The following is a 23,213-nucleotide window of genomic DNA, read 5'->3' on the forward strand; positions in this document are numbered from 1 at the left end:
GATGCCATAGCTGCTTCCTTCCTCCTCTTTGTCGGACTAGGCCACTGCTCTGCCTAGCACGACCTCGCTGTCAACGAAATAAAGAACAAAGATTTTGGTTTAGAGTCTCTCGAGCTGGAAGACTACCTCAGGTGGCGAGTGAAGATGGAAGAAATCTGTGATGGCCCAATGGTAACAACAGGCTCGACTCGGTACACGCCTCAGTAACTTAGGCACATCAAAACGCTCAGACAGAAAACCGTATCATTTCTGTTTGTTCACTGGTGCAGGAAGCATTGTACGAATTTATATTCGATAATACCAATTTCATAAAAAGATTTTCTTCTGCAACATTTAATAAACAAATTTAAGAATTTGCAACAGCATGTCAGTGTCAATGATTTCTTCTGGTCTTGCTCATTTCACGTTTAGTCTTTCCAGCATTGTGTGTCAGTTCTAGGAACTTCATTTGTGATGAATGAAGACAATTTCTCGTCGAATAGGTTTAGAACTGAAAATTATTTGCTAACACACAGTAACAGTTTTGTTACTAATTAATTTTCAGTTGCTAGAAAATCTACTCGTCTTACATATTTTTTTAAAGAAAATGGTGGGATTACTATCACTAGATATCATATACTCTACATAACGTCAAAATATTTTTTTTAATTCAAGGAACCTACTAGTTTATAGTAATAGTGTGCAGGTATTCTCAAATTGTGTAATAACTTAGTACTTTATGATAACAGTAACAAATAAATTACTTTCATATGCTCTGTACAATTCATATGGAAAACAGTACAATAATTACTTTTAATGGAGACTAGCCATTGAGATCACTGTTACATGTAAAAGTCTTTGGAATATTGTTTCAGTGCACTTCTTGAAAATATACAATACTGTGTTGTTAAGTCTTGAAACTATTCACATTCTACTTTCAAGAGGTTACAATACGAAACAGTTATATACATTTTTTTTTTTTTTTTTACAAAGACAGAATCTAAATGGAAACAGGACGCACAGATACGTTAACATGCTTACTAACTGCTTATATTAAGGCTCTGCCATTTTCTGTTTGCCGTTCATTTTTACAGGTAGCGTTCTTACCATACATAAAAAATAAAGTCTTTGATTAACGTGCTTCTGTACACTATCTGATACAGTTAGGTTGTTCTCCGCACGAAATGTTTTTCGTTGGATTTTAGATCTTTGGGAAATCATGAGAAAGTAAGAATTTGGCTTCTGCATTTATCACATGGCCTATTCAGTTACGACTATTGTATATATTTTATGTTTTAGACATCGCAGATGGTGTTAATACTTATATCAGTAGTCCAGTCTACTGTCACAATTGTCATAAATGTTAAATGTTTCAAATCGCATACTGAGTTCAGTTCTGCTGCTAACAGATACATACACAAATAAATGAATGTGTTTCACTCACAGTGAAAGGTTCAGAACCAATATTCAATTCAGGAAATCTACAGACATTATATATTATTATTTGTAATGGTTAAACGTATTCTGCATATCTACATCACATGTTTACAAATTTGGAGATCAGGGTATATTTCTATTTTCGACTCATAAGAGAGTTAAATTCTTTTTCAATAAATTTTAATTTTGAATAGTGTGACTATCCCCTTTTATTGTGTCTGACCTTACACTACTTATTGCACGTCTTGTTGATATCACATGAACAACCTTCCTATCAGTTTTCGACGTCTTCGATTGCCTAGCATGTGTTCGTGCAGTGCTTTACCACATGTCAGGATTATATCAAGTTATGGTGGTTCAACTAATCAGCTATGTGAACTCGACGCAATACAATAATATAAAAGGATAAGTCTTTCACCCTTGAAAGGCAAGTGTCATATTAATTGACGTTAGGATACATTGGAAGCAAGTCGTACTATTTGTCTTTTACGTCTTGCGGAGGATGGGAGTAGTAGTGCTATTGACCAAGTATGGATTTCCTTACAAATTCCGCTCTCATGCAACGCGCATGGAATAGTCCAGGGTACACTTCTTGTCATTTCCAGGAACATGATCCCCTACATTACAGTGTTTCTTCCGTATTTGTAAATCGGTGCACAACAGAATAGTTTCATGTTTCTGACAACCATTTGGAGTACTTCATCTCATTAAGAAATAGGTGAAAGTACATAATGTACAAAAAGTACATAATGTCTGTGTTTATAGAACGAGAAAAGGTATGTTTCTTTGAGCTCTAAAGGATAGTGAAGTGTAGAAAGTTATATTTAACATATACGTTCAAATATTTGGAGCGCATTTTGTCTATATGACGAAAGTGATGGAAATAGTTGGGCGAAGTCCTTAATAAGCGCATCACATTAATTACTGACGCACAAGGAATGAGGTTATTCAGATCTCTTGTTATGTGGAAGGCTGGCTTGGAAACGCAATTTCTAATAACATGGAAGAAGCTTTTAGGATAGTGCACTTAACAGTTAGTTGTACCACACTGGGTCATGAGAATTTTGACCTGTAGTCCATGACGTGTGTAAACTGTCTACAAATAGAAGCAGCACACAGTATCTCTAAGATTCCAATTGCCTTAAATGCGAGAGTATTACAAATGACTGGAGCAGTTTTTCCATTGTACTGCAAATATATTTTTGACAATATTATATAGTCATTTTCCATTATAGAGAAACTTATAAAACTTTCTTTGTTGTAACTCTTTTCCGCTTTCTTCCATCAGAGTGCAGCAGTAATCAGTTAGCAAAGATAGCGCCTGGCATTTAGAAAGCTTACGTTGTACACAAATTTCATTTGCATTGCTCTATTACTATAGTGCAACTACAATGCTTAAAGATATTGGACGAAGGTACAATCTAGTTGAACTCTATTTTGTGATGGTATGGACAGTTTGCAGACGCAGAATACCTCTCATAGCGGAAGTCGGGACGGCCGTTTTATTTTATTGTTTTTCGCGTTTGTGAATGCTATCAGTCCTTTGGCTGAAAAACGGCTTGATTGTACCACCCATAAGGGGCGTGGGGATAAAGCAACAATAAAGGGGAAAATGTGTTTAATAATGCCTTCGCCAAAAGGAAATGGACATGTTACGTCGACGTCGACTTCATTAGAGACTTGAAATCTGCAAAATGTGCACGGAGAAACGCATTGAGTATCTTTGTACGGAAAAAATGTAGCTCATGCACATTGGTGAAATCGTTTCAGTTATTTCTGAAAGTTGTCTTCAAAACTGTCAAAAAAAATCTTGTAGCCGCTTTTAGGGGGAATTGGACACTTATTTTCTTTACGTTGAGATAGTTACTTTTTTCCCTAAGAAGGTACTAGACATTCAGTTGAAGCAGGCCCCACAGAGTTAAAGACCAAGGCACGGCTGTAAGCCACAACCGCTCTCTAAAAACCAGATATTTGTAGTAATGTGTTCAAGCGTATTCTTCATGCCATAAACATTGTACGACGTTCCCGTACGCATACTCCTATGTGTTTCTGTAATTGGAAATGTACGATTGTCCGAAACAGTTAAGTGACTTGAAATAAAATATAAATTTTACCTTTAAGTAGTCGCGGTGTTTAATCCTGTTAGATCGTCTTTCGTATTCACATTACAGCTGGTGCACCCAAACGCACAATATAGTTACAGTATGTTGCCTGTTGAACCGCACGACAGCCAGAGACATGAAATCGTCAGTCGATGTTTTCTTGTCAGCGCTCGCTACAATAGAAAAGTTGGGAAAAGCGTAGTTTAAGGAGATATGTCTCGTTTCAAACTTATTGAATCCCTGGAAAACCTCACATTTGTGGTGGCAGCCGAATTATGACATAAATTTTGTTATTTGTCTGAGTTTCGTTTCTGTTCACTCACGAGAAGGCATGTAAAATAATTGTGTATAATGTAAGATTGTAGTTTTAAGAAAGAAACGTTTTTCAGCACACTGTCTCTAGTGTGAGCGCCCACAGATTTCCCAATACATGTTATTTAATCTACATGCCTACACTGGCTAACCACCTTAGTAACTCAAAAGATTATTTTACTGTTTGCAATCTTAATATTTTGCTGCTGTGAAAACGTCCTGAGAGATTATATTTAAACTGAAAGTCTGGCACCTAATTGAGATAACTGATATTTGTTCATATTTGGAAAATAAAGAGACAAACGCAGTGTTTGTTTCTTAATAAATAGCAAATTGAAGTTTTTGTTGTTTCGTTGCCATTCATTCTTCTTCATCTCTCGTGTTCGACGCGCAAGTCGCCGAAGTGGCGTCAAATCGAAAGACTTGCGAACTGTCTTCCCGACGAGGCCCTAGTCACACGACTTTTTTTATCCCTTTTTGTTGGTAACTACGATCAGTCTAGAATCCGAACTACAACAATAACGCAAGGCAAAGAGCTCCAATGTCAATCGTTGCTTCCCTCGTTCGACATGAAACCATTTTTTCACTTACTTTTTTCAGTTTTTAATTTCGTCAGCTAACGTTACACGGAATAACTGAACTGACTTGTTTGTGGCCGTAAACTCTGCACCGTAAGGACATCTGCACCTAAATATTTGTATTCTCCCGCATGAAGGGATTGGCTTTTCTGTACGAGGGAAACATTCCTCAGCTTAGCAGAAGTTGCAGTCACGTGAAGTCCAACTTCACGCAACGAAGAGCTGTTGTGTTGTGTAGACTCTCTTCGATTCGTATGCAGCGACGCTCGGTGTCGGGATCAGACTCGTAGGGTATACACACCCAGATTGCTGCATTTCGCGCGAAGCGTAAATTGTCCTCAGTTATCTCGCGACGCAACACGTGGCACCAGTCACACGCAAGTGGCACTCCTCGGAGATGATGTTTGGTTAGCGGCCGCTCCTCGGAGAGAAACTAGTTCCGTGAGACGTGGTCGCGCTACAGTTGGCAGCCGTGCACGTAGGTGACGTTGCGGAAGATGGCGGCGGCCGTGGTGAGGAAGGCGGGCGGCTGGTAGGGGCAGCAGGCTGCCGGCTCTGCGGGCGCATGCGCAGACAGCAGCTCCTTCTCCACCGATGCCTGCTGCCGCAGCTGCTCCAGCCGCAGCTGGTTTTGCCGCTTCCACTTAGTCCTGCAACACACACCCGAGCTATCATCGCTACTGACCATAGATGAAATAACGCTTGTATCATCAACAGTTTACTTCGACCAAACTGCTATGCCACTTAATGAGGACAAGGCCAAACCTCGGTCGAATAAACCCCAGTCACTACAGTGACAATGGATCGTTTCCTTGCATTCAAAGCTAACCGTGAAGAAACGAAGCTCAGCGTATCTATACGAAACAACACATCTGCAGACTTACAGGAACCACCTGTGGCGCTAAACCGACCTACGACCATCTGTCCTGGTACTAAACTAAGGCGACGAAGTCACGGAATAGCGATGTAGCGATGTGCACATCTGCAGATGGCGTTAGTATTGCATACACGAGATATAAAAGGGCAGTAGTGGAGTTGTCATTTGTACCTAGGTGATTCGTGTGAAAAGGTTCCCGACGCAGTTAAGGTCACATGACGGGAAAAAATAAGACTCAGAACGCATTGGTAGTTGGAGCTAAACCAATGGTACATTCCATTTCACAAATCGTTAGGGAATTCTATAGGTCTCACGGTTCTAGGCGCGCAGTCCGGAACCGTGCGACTGCTACGGTCGCAGGTTCGAATCCTGCCTCGGGCATGGATGTGTGTGATGTCCTTAGGTTAGTTAGGTTTAAGTAGTTCTAAGTTCTAGGGGACTGATGACCACAGCTGTTAAGTCCCATAGTGCTCAGAGCCATTTGAACCATTTTTTGGAATTCTATATTCCGAAATCTACAGCGTCAAGAGTGTGCAGAGAATACAAAATTTCAGGCATTGTCTGTCACCGTGGACAATGCAGCGGATGATGACCTTCACTCGAGGACCGAGAGCAGTGGCGCTTGCGTAGAGGGGTCAATGCTAACAGTCAAATGGCTCAAATGGCTCTGAGCACTCTGGGACTTAACTTCTGAGGTCATCAGTCCCCTAGAACTTACAACTAATGCAACCTAACTAACCTAAGGACATCACACACATCCATGCCCGAGGCAGGATTCGAACCTGCGACCGTAGCGGTCGCGCGGTTCCAGACTGTAGCACCTAGAACAAATCCAGTCCTGGAAGACGCAAACTCTGTGAGAAGCACCCCGTCGGCTTGGAACACATCATCGCATTGTACGATTGGATGGACCTGATCAGTTAAAGCGATCACGTCATCCTTGACAATAATGCGATTTTGCAGAGGAACTATGGGGCCCATGGAATACCACGTTATGACTTCCCAAATCATCATTTTACTCAATTAACGTACTATTTCTTCACATCGGCAGTCTTCAAAAACAACTGCTGAAAATGTTGAACAAAAATCTAAATAACAAAACTGGTCTTTGCAGTGTCCAGAGATGTAATCGGCGCTTGTCGCTGCCAACAGCTACTGCAACGTTTAGCTTCACCGTGCAATTTTGTCACTACAGCGCCTCGGGCGCTGGCGTTCGCAGAAATGAAAAACCGGGGAAGTGGACACGAAGTTTTCCGGACAAATCCGATATGTGAGTGAGCCATCGGACACCTTTTATTGTGCCACTTATATGCAGTTACCATTGTTAGCACAGTGGTGAACGTACTTATTTTTCCTTTCAATTCTTGCTCTAAGGGGAATAGGCAGGCTGCTAGTTTGTCGATTACAGGATATATAGCAATAAATCAATACTTAAATTTACAATTCTAAAACCGGCAGTATATTTACAAGTTGAAGTCGATATTTTTATGGGCCGGTACGTAGACCCTTTTGCCATCAATGGTTGATATGTCGATAATTTTTCTCGATATATGAAAGCCAATGACGAAATTATGTTAAATATCGATATATCGGACTCCCTATATTTTGAAACATACCAGAGTCCTACTGCGAAGTAGCCCTAAGCGCCTGCAGGCAGGCAACCGCTTGACACACCTCAAATGCCAGTCGCCTGGCTACTTGACTGACAGTTCTCATCTCGGCTTTGCCTTTGGTTTGAGTTATTTATCCGACTGTTTCTGCGACGCATGAACAACATACTTCGTAGTATAGCTTTGAATCACGAGCTTTTACCACGGCAGCGAATGAATATGCCCGCTGGGATACACCGAACGCAGTCACCGACTCGCCCTGAACATGGCTGCAGGGTTCACATACGAACTGTCACGACGGGAAGCGTTCATGTCGCGGATGCAAGTACGTAAAATCACGGAAGACGATTTCTTTCTTCTGTGTGCGGGGTTTTTACGCCTGAGCTTCCTCGTTCGTGCCGTCATTATGAACGCATTGTTCGTGGTTTCTACGCGATTAGTCAAAGTATCCTGTATTTCAGGTCTCCACCCAAGCTATAACAAATGTTAATTCAATACTTGTTTCCATCTTGTTTCTTATTCTCTCGCTCGACAAATCACCAACATTGGCGTAAGCAAACTCCCTAATACAGTTTCTTACAACTTTGGAGGCAGCATGGCAATACGCTTTCGATGCGCATCTCACTGAGCCCCAGTGAAGTAGTAAAAGTGGTTTAGTAATTAAAAATAAGAATAGTATAAAGTTGTCACATTTTTCAACATTGCAAATTTTTCACACGATGACACCTACGAAATATGGTTTTTGCCCTAGAAAAAGATATGGAGATGGGTATTGATATTTCAGAAATATTCCCACAGAATAAGGAAAAAGAAGCAGAGCAACATCATTTACTGTTGAGATCTCTGATAGTCCTTACAAGAGGCCATCCTTGAGAAAAAATCTGAAGAAAGAAAAGTACCGACTACCGTTTTGTGGCAGTTTGGGCATTTATGTGGTTATGTTTGGAAGTTATTTGCGTGTGAATTTTCTGGTCGTACTTCAGACTCCACGTGACGTGTTTCGTGAACCTCACGGAACATTTGGGTGAGCACTTCTTTATAAGACGCCTTGATGTAGTACCTCGCAAACAGCTGTGGGTTAATAACTCTATAGAACGGGTCGGGCTGGTGAACTTCTGGCTGCCTTAGTGTGTACAACCTGTCGTAAAAACAGTGACTAATCTACAACAATAACACTTTGATAGTAAATGTGGAGTTGATAGCCGTTTACAACATATTATGCAGGCAATAAAACCTAAGAAGTTGAACTTTACAACATTTTCAAACAAGTTATTTAAGAGATCTTCACAGATTCAGTAATACTGTCAGATTGTCAATATATTGACCGTCTGAGGGCGCGTATTGACGTATTGTCAACCGTAGAAATGTTAATTACCAGTATTGATGGGCTTCAAAATATTCTCAGTATTGTCAATATATACTGAACGTTTGTGGTCAAATATTGACTGTTTGACAATATTCCCCATCCAAATTGTGACAGATTGTGCACACGCGGCGTTAGTGTGCACTAATTATTTAAAAAAAATGGCTCTGAGCACTATGGGACTCAACTGCTGTGGTCATCAGTCCCCTAGAACTTAGAACTACTTAAACCTAACTAACCTAAGGACATCACACACATCCATTCCCGAGGCAGGATTCGAACCTGCGACCGTAGCAGTCGCACGGTTCCGGACTGCGCGCCTAGAACCGCGCGACCACCGCGGCCGGCAACCTCCTTTTTTTCCAATTTGCCGTTGTGTATACCACTCCTTAGATTCAATTTTTAATGAGTCTTTTAACACAAAATAATTGTAATAGGCCTATTCGAGGGTAATCATTGTATATTCCACTTTAGAATGGTTAACGAAGGATTCACTATGACGTTTCTTACTGCATTACTTTTAAAATATAGCACAGATTGTTGTATCACTTAGCAGTTTTGGAAAATGCACCCATTTCGAAAAATACGTCATATATCTGCAGTGACTAGTAAGAGGTCTGGGAAGTGCGTGTCAATTTCACCAAATTATCACAAAGCGTACAAAAGAAATGTTTGACGTTAATGCAGAACCATCTGAGTATAATATATAAAATCTTTTGGGGGCCGTGATTGTGATATCAGTGAATAAGTTAACATGTGACCACTGGCTCCTTTTTCTCAGCCAATCTCTGACCCATTTCCTCTTTTTCGTTGTTTTCCGTTGCTTGCAAGCTATAGTTCACGTAAGTGCAGCACACGCTATATTTTGGGTCTTCGACATCGTAACCTTGTAAAATCATTGTTTCAGCTGACCATTTTTGTCAGTGTTATTCATAGTGTGAGGTCGCTTCAATATATTGAAGGTTTGACAAACTAGTGTTGTCAATAAATAGTGAATGTGTGCAGGCCCCTTTAGAATCCCGAACCCCCGATATTTTTACGAACTGTCAGATGCTGCCTCCTAGTCTGAGTTATGCGACCTTTGCTGGGTAGCTATTTAACCGAATTTCCTTGAACGCTGCTTTTGCAGGCTGAGGCAGTACCTATCAACGGAGAATGAAGGAGCGGACAACAACAAGCCTATTGCGGTAGGTGGACTGAAAGTTAGGGATGAGAGGTTATAATGATAGTTATCCTTCTGGAAGATTCCATAGCCGTCGGGAAGGAACTGAAGCATGCAGGGATTAACACTCGTGTAGGGCGCAGCTGTCACGGTGACTTCGATTACTACCACCGGTGCATGGAAACGTTGGTGAATGTCCCCCATTGCATAATAGTGCCCAGACCGGCTTGTGTCTGTGGTACAGCGCATGTTTGCATGTTTGAATCCTGGAGCATCGACTTGCTGTAACAAGAAACGTGATTCATCAGCCAATTTTCCCTCCATCTACGGTCGGATCCGATGATACTGTGCCTACTGACGAGGTCGTTGTGTCAGCATGGGAAAATGTAGGCGGTCACCTGTTGCGAGGCGGCATTTTAACGATGCCCGCTGAACGATGTGCTGCGGAGCACCTGTGCCCGCGCCGGAATCGTTCCCTGCCGTCAGATCGCGCCCTACCGTACTTTACAGACCGGGGCGGCCTCTGCGATGAGGCGTGGTAGTGGTCGCCCACTCACAGTTTCGTCGTCCTTCAACCACTTTCCAAATATGCTCACACCACTATCGTGCGAACAGCCCACCATCATCCCCATTCCCAGGATGCTCGTTCTTAAGATCCAGGCAACAACAAATTGCCCTTTATCAAAGTCGCTTATGTAGATGAATTTGTCCATTTGAGTCCCGTAGGGTTGGCATAATTATCCCGCTTATATTCTTTTCTTAGCACGCCACCTGCCCGTAGCGGCACCACGTGGCGTATCGTCTCTCGGTGGGAAGTGGTCGTAGTTTTTTGAGTTATCAGTGCACGTAGGCGGCAGGTCCGAATTTAATCCCAGTTCGGTTTTGTAAAGAATACTCTATGGCTTTGGCCCCTTACTTAGCTTGAATTTATCGCGAATCTCTAGCTCAGTGCAAAGTTCCAAGCGACTGGAAAAAAGCGCAGGTGACTACTGTATGTAACAATGGTGAAAGAACGGACTCACAAAATTACATTTCTGTAGTTCCATCTTGCATAAATGGAGAGGGACTGCGGCTGGTCAAAGACTTGAAGAAAATAAATACCGACATCCGTAATTTTAAAATTGTTTTATTGGCTACCCGTTTCGATGCCTTATTGGCACAATTTTCCGTCCTCTACACACATGGCTAGATAAGTAAGCTAAACGTCCACGCTATTACAGGAATCATTAATTTCTGCTGGCTTCCATACAGTTCTGACACTTCTCTGTAGGTGTGGACTGTCCACACCTCTAGTCCAATAGAATAATTAATAAAATTAAAGTTGTCTGTATTTCTTTTCTTCGAGCCACTAAGTTACAGAACAATCTCCCTAACATCGGTATTCTGAAGAATCTTTGAACAAAATGGTTCAAATGGCTCTGGGCACTATGGGACAACTTCTAAGGTCATCAGTCCCCTAGAAGTTAGAACTACTTAAACCTAACTAACCTAAGGACATCACACACACCCATGCCCGAGGCAGGATTCGAACCTGCGACCGTAGCGGTCGCGCGGTTCCAGACTGTAGCGCCTAGAACCGCTCGGCCACCCCGGCCGGCTATCTTTCTCGTTTCAAATATAATAAATTTTCTGAAGACCGAGAAGATTGTGTCCCCGAATCAGCACGGTTTTAGAAAGCATGCGAAGCTCAGTTAGCTATTTTCTTACTTTATTTACTGCGAGCGAACTATGAATGAGGGGTAACAGGCAGAAGTTTCCGGAAAGTATTTGATGCGCTGCCCCACTGTTGACTGATAACGAAGGTACGAGAATATAGGACATGTTCCCCGATGTGCGAGTGACACGATGACTTCTTAAGTAATAGAATTAAGTGTATTGTTCTCGACGGCGAGTGTCCATGAGAGCCAAGGGTATCGTCAACGGTTAGCGCACGGAGTGGGCAGCCATCTGCAATCGTTTGCTGACGGTGCTGTGGAGTGCGGTAAGGTGTCAAAGTTGGATCACTGTGTGAGGATACAAGATGATTTAGACAAAATTTACAGTTGGCGTGATGAATGACAGCTAGCGCTAAACGTAGAAAAATGTAAGTTAATGCGGATGAGTAGGAAAAACAAAACCATCATGTTCGAATACAGCAATAGTAGCGTCTTGCTTGATACACACACGTCGTTTAAATATCTGGGCGTAACGTTGCAAAGGGGTATGAAATGGAAAGAGAGTGTGAGGGTTGTGGTGGTAAGGCGAATAGTCGACTCCCGTTTACTGGAAGAATTTTGGCAAGTGTAGTTTATCTGCAAAGCAGATCGCATACAGTACGCTGGTGCGACCTATTCTTGAGTATTGCTCGAGGATCCACCCTAGGTCGGATTAAAGGAATAATTCAACACAGTTCAAAGGCGGGATACTAGATTCGCTACCAGAAGTTGCAAACAACACCCAAGTGTTACGAAGATGCTTCGGGAAGCGAAAAAGTTATCCCTGGAGGGAAGACGATGTTATTTTCGAGGAATAAAACTGAGAAAATTTAGAGAACCGGCATCTGAAGCTGACTACAGAACAATTCTACTGCCACCACCACGAAGATAAGATACGAGAAATCAGGGCTCATACGGAAGCAAATAGATAGTGTTTTTTCCTCGCGCTGTTAACGAGCGGAGTAGGAAAGCAAATGACCAGTAGTTACTGTAAAGTGTTTTCCGGAGTACATACGTAGGTGTAGTCACTTCTGTACGCCTAAGTGTACTAGGCGCCATAAAAAAGTAACAAGGAATTTCCAAATATTTCGGGTTTATACTTTCGAAATGATGTATCAAAGAATTTGCATCAAATTTTACTTGAAAATTGGAATAAAGTGAAGCACCACATTCATTCGAAATGTTGACTATGGATCTTAGCGAATCTGTTGTGAGTAAGACAAAAGTTTACGAGTGGTATAAACATTTCAAAGAGGGTAGAGAAGACGTTGTAGATCACGACCGCCCTGCCCCCCCCCCCCCCATACATTAAACATTAATTACTGACGAAAGTATGGTAGAAGTACAGAAAATGGATCTCGAAAATCGCCGAATGAGCGTCAGAGAGGTTGCTCAAGACGTCGGCATATCCTTTGGCTGAGGTCACGCAAATTTTTTCGGATGATTTGGGCACGAAAATTGTAGCAGCAAAGTTTATTCCGAAATTGTTGAAGTTCTACCATAAACGGCGTCGTGTAGACGTAGCTGACGAATTGCTGAATGAAGTGGACAACGATCCGTAACTTCTAAAAAAAAAAGGTTATGACAGGTGACGAAACGTGGATATACGGATATGACATCAAAACGGAGGCCTAATCGTCCCGACCGAAAAAGCTTCGACAAGTTCGATCACACGTGAAGGGACTTCTCACTGTTTTCTTCGATTGCAATAGGACATGGCTTCACGAGTTCCCGTCTTACGGTTTTACAGCCCATAATGAATACTACCTGGAAGTCGTGCAGCATTTCTGTGAAACAATCCGCAGAAAGTGACTAGAACTGTGGCAAAACCAGTTGTGGAAACTGCATCACAATGATGCTGCCGCTAACACCTCGACGCTTTTTCCCGATTTTTTGACAGAAAACACAACCTTTATGTTGCCTGAGCCACCCTATTCGTCGGACATAACCCCCTGTGCCTTCTTTTTATTCCCGAGGCCGAAGAAAACAGTGCAAGGACGTCGTTTCACCACCGTTGACGAGATAAAAACGGAACCACTGAATGAGTTCCTAGATTTGTAAAAGCGCTGGCACGGGAATATTATATCTTAGGGGGATCACTTTGAAAGGGACAAAGGTGATACTGATGCGTAAATAATCTTTTTTCTTAAAAAAAGAAACAAAACTCCCGTTACATTTGGTGTTTGGTGCAGAGGGAGCCGAGTAAGAGGATGCAGGTACCTGCGGTTCTGGTACCAGGTCTTGACCTGCGTCTCGCTCAGGTTGAGCGCGTCGGCCACGTCGCTGCGGTCGGCCACGGAGAGGTACTTCTGGCAGCGGAACTTGCGCTCCAGGTAGGCGAGTTGCGCGTGCGTGAACGCCGTCCGGCGCCGGCGCGGCTTGCGGCCCTTGCCCGCCGCCCCCGGGCCCGCGTCGCCCCCGCCGCCCCCGCCGCCGCCGCCGCCGCCGCCGCCCCCGGCCGCCTCCTCCTTGGCGTCCAGCGCGCTCACGACGCCGCCATCGTTGCCGCCGCCCCCCGCGCTGCCGCTGCTGGCGCTCGCGTCGGCTGCGTGCTCCGCCTCCCGATCCTCCTCCGACTCTTCTGCTGAAACAGTCACACACCGGATTCGCTAGCAGTTCGCGTAAATACGAGTACGCGCTAGCTCGACGAAGGCAGTCGACAGATTTGGACGACCGTCGGTCGACAAAACATTGGTGTTCGGCCTATCGTTATCACCAAACCGATAGGTCGGGACCGAGAGATTCGGCCTCGTGGAATCGCAGCTGGCGCAGATAACTTGTCGAGGCTGCTCCTTTTTCTTATTGTCGTAAAGCGTCGTTTCAGTATCAATTTCACCGGCCGATACGATGAGGGAAGAAGAGGATTTACTATTCGTTACATGCGCAGGTTTATTTTACTGCAAGAAACTGATAATCAGAAAAAGAAGAAGAAACGACACTGGTGGACGACCTCTCTTTTAAAATGTAGGCAGCAGAGTGATGGGACAAAATTAACGTTTCACCTTAAAGCTGAACTGGAATATGGGCTGTTTCATAATTTTTTGCGAATGAGAGCTACAGATTTCAAATTTTTATCGAACTGTGTAAACCCTAAAATTTCCAAAGATGACCCCTCCTTTAGAAGAGCCGTTCCTGCACTAAAACGATGTGCATAAGGAATCCACATTCTTTTTCACATCGTGCACGTTATTTTCTAACAGCTGACTTATTTCCCTCCGAGCGCCTAATCTTTCCAGTTTGTTTTTACTATCACAATTCGTAGGCCCCATAAACATTCCCGTTCACGATAAAACTACCAGCTTTAATGCTGTCTCCGTATTCCACTCAATACTCCAATATTTTTAGATACAGTAAATACATATCTGTTCGACAGGCAGCAAATCGCTACTGGATCGACGAACAGTGGACCCGCCGTCAGCACTAGGAGCTGGGATCCGAGCCTAACTCACCGCCAACCTTGGATGCTAGCCCCGGCGGTCTGAACCGCAACCGAGGCCAAGCGCTTCGTACACAGTTAGTGTTAGAGTGTCTACCCGCCGCGCGTTATTTCCTGACCGATGTTGGCGTACGGTCCGGGGGGTCTTTTGCGACACATGCATATACACAGTCATACAGAAAACAGGACAAACGCTCTCCAAATGTGTTGGTGACTGGATACAGTCGAGTACTGTACTATACTACGCCTCCCAGTTTCTATTGAGGTCCCTGTGTATGCACGAGTTGACTACTGTATTTGACGCTTTTCAGGAAGACACAGAACCGTCCGTCCATAAACTTAAATGCATCTGCCGTCACGTGACATAGCCTGCGTTCGACTCGCATACAGCTGCGTGTCCTGCATATGATTTAAAGCACTGTACTTGCGATACTACTGTAAACGTCTCCTGCATCAGATGACTTCGATCTCATTTGTGATGAAACGTGACACATTCCTCTAAACAAACTATGATTTATGTGATGTACTGCAACCCCCCTGTGGCATGTTCGGTGTAAAATCGAGACTTTAGCTTCATAACTAAGTTAGCGATGGATGCTTGTGAGGTACTGCAACCCCCTGTGTATGTATTTGCCTGACAGAGCTAGTAGTAGAATGACTTGTAATTTTCGCATGTCGGGCGCTGCTGCTATGCGTTTACCTGTTTCCTTGTAAGAGGCTTTCCCCATTAGTAACGGTCATTTTATATATAGGGTTGATGAAAGCATAGCATAATTTCTGAACCGTGATCGGATGTGAACAGTGGTCGCTATACATCACTGGAAAGCAATATTGTACTCGTATCACACAGAGAAAATGTTTTAAGAAAAATGTTTTTCGTTTTACGATTCGATAGCATATTTTATCCTAGAGAAAATGGGAAGAAGGATGTATGTCATGCGCTTGAAATATATTTCTTACAATGGAATATTAACAGGGCTATCTTCCATATGAGTGATAGGTTGGGAGCTTAAGCGATATAACATTATAGCCCATTTTAAGTGAGGAACGTTGCAGCCTTAGGAGTGCGTGTTTTTACTTTCTCTCTCTTAACAATACCTTCCAGCGTGTACCTGAAGCTATTTAGGGAAATCACGGAAAACCTAAATCAATCAGGATGGTCCGACGCGGATTTGAACCGTCACGAATGCGAGTCCAGTGTGCTAACCACTGCGTCACCTCGCTCGGTATAAATCCCCTTGATTATTTCCTTTGGGGATATCTAAAGTCACTTGTGTATGAGTCACCAGTGGATACGGAGATGGAATTAAGTGGTTCAAATGGCTCTGAGCACTATGGGACTTAACATCTGAGATCATCAGTCCCCTAGACTTAGAACTACTTAAACCTAAGGACATCACACACACCCATGCCCGAGGCAGGATTCGAACCTGCGACCGTAGCAGCAGCGCTGTGCCAGCGGCCGGCAAGTGGAATTAGTTCCTAGAATTGCAGCTGCCTGTTGTGTGATTCGAAACGCACCCGGGATATTTGTCAGGGTGCGTCAGAATCTTGTTTGCCAATTTCATGCTTGTATTGAGGTTGATGGCCGTCAGTTTTAGCACACTTTGTAAGATACAGTACAAATGGTATGCTCACAGTGTCAATGATGGTATTTGCAGTTAAGTGTAACTAATGTAAATAAAAAAGTACACAGTGCTGCGATTTTATCTCTCCAACCCCAGGTTTCCTACCTCAAATTGTTCAGTGGAGCATCATCTGTGTTCTGTTAAATTTTTGCACGCTTTTACGGAAACACCCTGCACGATGCACTCAGATTACATACAGTGAAAGAATGTCTGCTTTTCTGACAATTATTAGTTCTTCAAAAACAGATTATGAGATTTGAGAACCCCATTGGAAGATAAAACATGACTGACAACTAACCACCACAAACGCACGTAATATCATCTCTGCGAACTAATTCGGACACAGAGGATGTTGTGAAATTAGGATACTTCCAGTTTCGAGCCTTAAAATTAAACATAACTTTTGAAGGAAAGATAAATCGCAAATTACAAAGATACAACAGAAAGGAACAATGCTTATGGTACGTGAAGAATTCCATAACTTATTTAATCTGCGAACCCCAAGATCAAACGTGCTCCTATTCAGCAGCTTTACTAGACACATTACTAGCAATTTTCGCTGTATAGTTCACCGAAACATTAAATTTATATTCTCAGATAAGTGTGGTCATTAAACTGATAGCATTTCTACATTTTTATGCAACTCTGCTGCTCGAGGTTACATCAAAAATTTCAGAGCAAATAAACTGATCAAAAACCCCTCCAGTTTGGCGTGAAATAAACTACGTCACACTTCAAGAAAATCTTTCTGCGTCTAGGGCTACTTCATGTTCGGAAAGTTTCACAAAACTTTTCTGACGTCTACACGTGACGCAGAACAATTTTCATATCTGTTGTGAAATAAATATTCCCTATTCAGGACAATCTTCCAAGCCGGGCGCGGTGGTCTCGCGGTTAAGGCGCTCAGTTCGGAACCGCGTGACTGCTACGGTCGCAGGTTCGAATCCTGCCTCGGGCATGGATGTGTGTGATGTCCTTAGGTTAGTTAGGTTTAAGTAGTTCTAAGTTCTAGGGGACTGATGACCACAGATGTTAAGTCCCATAGTGCTCAGAGCCATTTGAACAATCTTCCGAGCTCTCTGAAAGTACTGATAACCGTAGAACTAATGACCAGTCTAATCTGCAAAGAAGTGTTATCACAATAAGGCACTGATTTCCTAACTCTCCTGTACACACGGAGATAGAATCGCTCTCTTTCTCCCCCAGTCTTTACGTTGGTGATAACTCGAGGTGCTACGAATGGAATCGGGGTTGCAGCAGCTTGAACGCACGAACTCCGTTAAAGTTAGCAGTGCTGAATTGAATAGCAGACGGCGTGCTTGATGACATAAGCCGGTCGTTCTTTAGGGAAATAAAGGTGGAACGTGTTGACATTGAGTATATGCAGAAGGCACGCATAACGATGTAATGGGGCACAGCACACAACCACTCCAGCCGCATTCGATTTAAATTGAAGCGGGCGAGCACCGACGAGAACCGCAAATGAAAAGAGCCAACACTACACACTTAATTTCTGTTCTGTGCAAATGAACGCTCTTGCCTCCTACGCTTGACGGCTCGGGCGAATATGCCGGAAAGCTTCGGTGGCTTATTTAAGTGCACATTTGGAGCTCATTATGAACTGAAAAGCGGGTCGCAGCGTTGCTGCGCCATGAAGTAATTAGCCTGGCCAGATTTGACGTATGTTGCGAACTAATTTGCTTCACAGAGGAAGGTCACGGTTTCTCTGTCAAATAATCGAGAAACATCAAAAATGTCTGAGTGATGCTCCCGTTTTGTAGATTATATGAAAACGCCCGATAAGGCTACTCACGAATTATGTAGCGCACTCTGATTTTTGCTGTCTACAATTTTCTAAGATTAGCCAATGCAAATGATGAGATGTTTCCTATTATCAAATTACGGCCAAATTTTTCCTTCACTTATGAATTCAGAAGATTTATAAAAACAGGAAAATTCTTAATATTATTACCTTCACTGCAGCTTTAACTAGAGAGTTTCATTGCTTCACTTTTTATTTTTATGTTTGCTAATCCCTTAACAAATTCTGTTTGTCTAATTAAGAGTTGTGTGACTTTGAGACAATGACAATACAGAGGCGTACAAAACTGTGGACACACTACAATGACAACACATTACTATGCATATTAGTGTGTGGGAAACCAGATGGCATTTAAAACAATCATCTCGTAATGTATAAATGCAGGTTCTTTGTGGTTCTCAAGGGAATCTTACAGCAATCCTCCTGCAACATTGTGGCAAGTTGCAGGTAACGACGATGGAGGTGATCACGTACACTTCTCTCCAAATTAGACTACAGAGGCTCAATAACACCGAGACCTGGTAGCTGGTGGCCACTGCTCGCAAAACCAGTCCGGGACGATGCGAGCTGTGTGAACGGGAGCGGTGTCATCTTGGACCACAGCATCGTCTTTGGGGATCCAATTTGTACCAAAGGATGGACTTGATCTGCCAAAATGGTCATATAACCCTCAAGTAAGAAAAATAAAAGCGACCTCGTAGAGCAGTCACAGAGCCCACGATATGGCAGCCCAAATCATCACCGAAGTCCCCGTCATGTTTCACTCTTGGGACGTAAGCTGTACCACAAGTTGGAAACGTACGACCAAAGGAATATCTTCCACTGCTTCGTAGCTCAGGTTTTATGGCTTCGACGCCACGTTTTCCTATTAAGGGCATTTGCATCTCTGATGAGTGGTTGTGGAACTCCAGCTGACCCTGCAATTCCCTGCTTATGGACCTGTCTTCGTGTTCTTTTGGTGCTGACAGGTTTTTCCACGTGTAACTTCAGTTCTGGAGTGACTTTTGCAGCTCTCGTCATCTTATTTTTGCCCCAATCCTGTTCAATGACCATCCTTCAGGATTCCTTAACACATCCTTTTGTCCGCATTGTGACTTAGCGGATGATGTTCTTCTACTTTCTTTTTTTGCCGTATAAATCTTCGATACGTTGCCTCTCAACACTTCCGCTCCCTCGGCTATAGAAGCAGCCACCAGTTAACTTGGATTTGACATAATGAACTCACACCTACACAGAACGCTGTTATAATCACGAATGTGCTGAGCACACAGTATAGTCGACGTTAGTGGTCACAAACAACAGCGCGACCTGCAGGCGTGGCTAGTATCAGCACTTACGGTAAAACGTGCGTTTTTCGTAATGTTTCCATATTTTTGTCCAACACCTGTGTGTCCCATAAAAAAGATCGAAATAAATAAAAGAGGGGAATGAATTTTCACTTCATAAAAGTAAGAAACTAGCATATACTAAGACTGAGATAAAAGCAATGCTGTGTATTAAGATTCTGATCGAGAAATAGATCTAGGTGAATAATAGCATGCTTGTTTCATTTTTATTTCAGCGATGTGTGCATAATATTAGTGTTAATTATCATTATTGAGTAATAAATACAGGGTGCCAATTATTATACACTACTGGCCATTAAAATTGCTACACCAAGAAGAAATGCAGATGATAAACGGGTATTCATCGGACAAATATATTATACTAGCACCTCCTACATGTGATTACATTTTCACGCAGTTTGGGTGCATAGGTCCTGCGAAATTAGTACCCACAACAACCACCTCTGGCCGTAATAACTGCCTCGATACGCCTGGGCATTAAGTCAAACAGAGATTGGATGGTGTGTACAGATACAGCTGCCCATGCAGCTTCAACACGATACCACAGTTCATCGAGAGTAGTGACTAACGTATTCTGACGAGCCAGTTGCTCGCCTACCATTGACCAGACGTTTTCAGTTGGTGAGAGACCTGGGAATGTGCTGGCCAGGGCAGCAGTCGAACATTTTCTGTATCCAGAAAGGCCCGTACATGACCTGCAACATGCGGTCCTGCATTATCCTGCTGAATTGTAGGGTTTCGCAGGGATCGAATGGAGTGTAGAGCGCCGGCCCGTGTGACCGAGTGGTACTAGGCGCTTCAGTCTGGAACCGCGTGACCGCTACGGTCGCAGGTTCGAATCCTGCCTCGGGCATGGATGTGCATGATGTCCTTAGGTTAGTTAGGTTTAAGTAGTTCTAAGTTCTAGGGGACTGATGACCTCAGATGTTAAGTCCCATCCAGTCATGCGGGTAAGATGCCTGTCATCTCGACTGCTAGTGATACGAGGCCGTTGGGATCCAGCACGGCATTCCGTATTACCCTCCTGAACCCACCGATTCCATATTCTGCTAACAGTCATTGGATCTCGACCAACGCGAGCAGCAATGTCACGATACGATAAACCGCAATCGCGATAGGCTACTACAATCCGACCTCTATCAAAGTCGGAAACGTGATGGTACGCATTTCTCCTCCTAACACGAGGCATCACAACAACGTTTCACCAGGCAACGCCGGTCAATTGCTGTTTGTGTATGAGACATCGGTTGGAAACTATCCTTCTGTCAGCACTTTGTAGGTGTGCCCTCTGGCGCCAACCTTGTGTGAATGCTCTGAAAAGCTAATCATTTGCATATCACAGCATCTTCTTCCTGTCTGTTAAATTTCGCGTCTGTAGCACGTCATCTTCGTGGTGTAGCAATTTTAATGGCCTGTAGTGTACAATATAAAATAAAACCGTCATAACTCCTGAACGGTTCGCGTTAGGACATTCAAACTGCGCGGTTGGCCGCGGGCATGATGAGAATTAGTATGCGCTGTATGGTTTGTTTTAGCGACGATGCCCGCTTTCATTTGGATGGCTTCGTCAATAAGCAAAACTGGCGCATTTGGAAGCCTGAGAATCCGCATTTCGCCATCGAGAAGTCTCTTCACCCTCTACAGGTGACTGTATCGTGTGTAATGCCCAGTCACCAAATAATCGGTGCGATATTTCTTGATGGCACGGTGACAACCGAACGGTACCTGAAGGTTTTGGAAGATGATTACATCTCCATTATTCAAAGTAACCCTGATTTCGACAAGATGTGGTTCATACAAGACGGAGCTCGACCCCATCGAAGCAGCAGAGCATTTGATGTCCTGGAGGAGCACTTCGGGGACCGCATTCTGGCTCTGGTGTATCCAGAGGCCACTGGCATGGGCCTCGATTGCAGACATATTCACCGGATCTCAACAAAAACAACTCCTTTCCGTAGGGCTATATTAAAGACAAGGTGTACAGCATTAACCCCAAACCAGTGCTGAGTTGAAAACAGTGGCCGGCCGGAGTGGCCGTGCGGTTCTAGGCGCTGCAGTATGGAGCCGAGCGACCGCTACGGTCGCAGGTTCGAATACTGCCTCGGGCATGGATGTGTGTGATGTCCTTACGTTTGTTAGGTTTTATTAGTTCTAAGTTCTCGGCGACTGATGACCTCAGAAGTTAAGTCTCATAGTGCTCAGAGCCATTTGAACCATTTGAAAACAGTCATTCAGGAGGTCATCGACAGCATCGATGATCTGACACTTCAGCAGGTCATGCAGAATGTCGCTATTCGCCTGCGCTACTCATCGCCAATGATGCAGGCACATCGAATATGTCATAACCTAAATCCGAAAATCTGTAGTGACGTTTACATGTTGAATAATGTGTGTCTGTCGCCCTGTATCATATATGTAAGTATCATTAAAAATATAACTATAGCAACGAACATAATATATGCCGAGGCGCTTTACCAAAGTGCCATGGAAGGAAACCTTGCGAAAGTGTTCGACACTCTTTGGAATCTTCCGAACTATGCCATAGTCGATAACCCGAATTTTGAGTGGAAGAAAAAGGACGTCATTTGTGACATTTCCTTAGTTATTACGAATAAATGACACTGAAAAATATCAGTGACTTGTTATAATCTACTGCCTGGAATCGCATTGACTGGAGTGGAATTGTCTTCAGTGATGACGCTGCCCTTACAACCGTCAATAAATGCAAAACTGTTGCCGGTGAACGAACTGACTTAACGTTTATGTATCATAAATGTTCTATGAGATTTATGTCGGGCGATCTGGGTGGTCAAATCAGCCGCTCGAATTTTCCAGAATGGTCTTAAAACAAACTGGGTACATTTGTGGCCCGATGACATGGGGCGTTGTCATCTATAAGAATTCCGTAGTAGAATGGCTGTATATGGTCTCCAAGTAGTCGAACATAACCATTTCCAGTCAATGATCAGTAGAGTTGGAATAGAAGACCCAGGCCGTTCCATGTAATCATAGTCTACACCATTATGGAGCCACCAACACCTTGCACACTGCCTTTTTGGCAACCTGGGTCCATTGCTTTTTGAGGTCTGAGCCACATTCAAACCTTACCATTAGCTCTTACCGACTGAAATTGGGACTCATCGGGCCAGGCCACGGTTTCCCAATCGTGTAGGGTTTAACCGAAATGGTCACGACCAAGCAGATGCGCTGCAGGCGATGTCGTGCTGTTAGCAAAGGCACTCGCGTCAGTCGTCTGTTGCTATACCGCATTAACTCCAAATTTCGCTGCACTGTCCTAACAGATTCGTTCGTCGCGCGTCCCATATTGATTTCTCCGGTTATTCCGCGCAGTATTGCTTGTCTGTTAGCGCTGACAACTCTACACAAGCGCCGCTGCCCTTCATCGTTGCCGGTCGGAGTGGCCGAGCGGTTCTAGGCGCTTCAGTTTGGAACCACGCGACCGCTAGGGTCGCAGGTTCGAATCCTGCCTCGGGCATGGATGTGTGTGATGTCCTTAGGTTAGTTAGATTTAAGTAGTTCTAAGTTCTAGGGGACTGATGACCTCAGATGTTAAGTCCCATAGTGCTCAGAGCCATTTGAACCTTCATCGTTGAGTGAAGGCTGTCAGCGACTGTGTTGTCCGTGGTGAGAAGTAATGCCTGAAATCTGGTATTCCGGCACACTCAATCTCGACACTGTGGATCTCAGATTATTAAATTGCGATTTCCGAAATGGAATGTTCCACGCGTCACGCTCCAACAACCATTCCGTGTTCAAAAGCTGTTAATACCTGTCGTGTGGACATAACGTCGTCAGAACCTTTTTGACATGAATCACTTGAGTTCAAATGACAGCTCTGCTAATGCA

At 43.6% G+C, this 23,213-nt stretch overlaps 1 protein-coding gene across 2 annotated transcripts in view; it reads right to left on the reverse strand.

Moving 5' to 3' along the window:
- Positions 1-3,642: 3,642 nt before the first annotated feature.
- Positions 3,643-23,213, reverse strand: part of LOC126298491 (homeobox protein SAX-1-like) — a 92,461-nt gene continuing 72,890 nt past the window's right edge. Inside the window, exons 4-6 of one of the 2 annotated variants that reach the window (XM_049989827.1) lie at positions 20,690-20,718; positions 13,335-13,507; positions 3,643-5,058 (exon numbers count right to left, since the gene is read on the reverse strand). In XM_049989827.1, coding sequence (XP_049845784.1) covers positions 4,866-5,058; positions 13,335-13,507; positions 20,690-20,718 — 395 coding nt within the window. In that variant the 3' untranslated portion in view covers positions 3,643-4,865. Of the gene's footprint in view, positions 5,059-13,334; positions 13,508-13,629; positions 13,696-20,689; positions 20,719-23,213 lie in introns of those variants that run through there. The other variant, XR_007552613.1, reaches the window with a different exon arrangement.

This window comes from Schistocerca gregaria, chromosome X (assembly GCF_023897955.1).
Source record: "Schistocerca gregaria isolate iqSchGreg1 chromosome X, iqSchGreg1.2, whole genome shotgun sequence".
Classification (NCBI taxonomy): domain Eukaryota; kingdom Metazoa; phylum Arthropoda; class Insecta; order Orthoptera; family Acrididae; genus Schistocerca; species Schistocerca gregaria.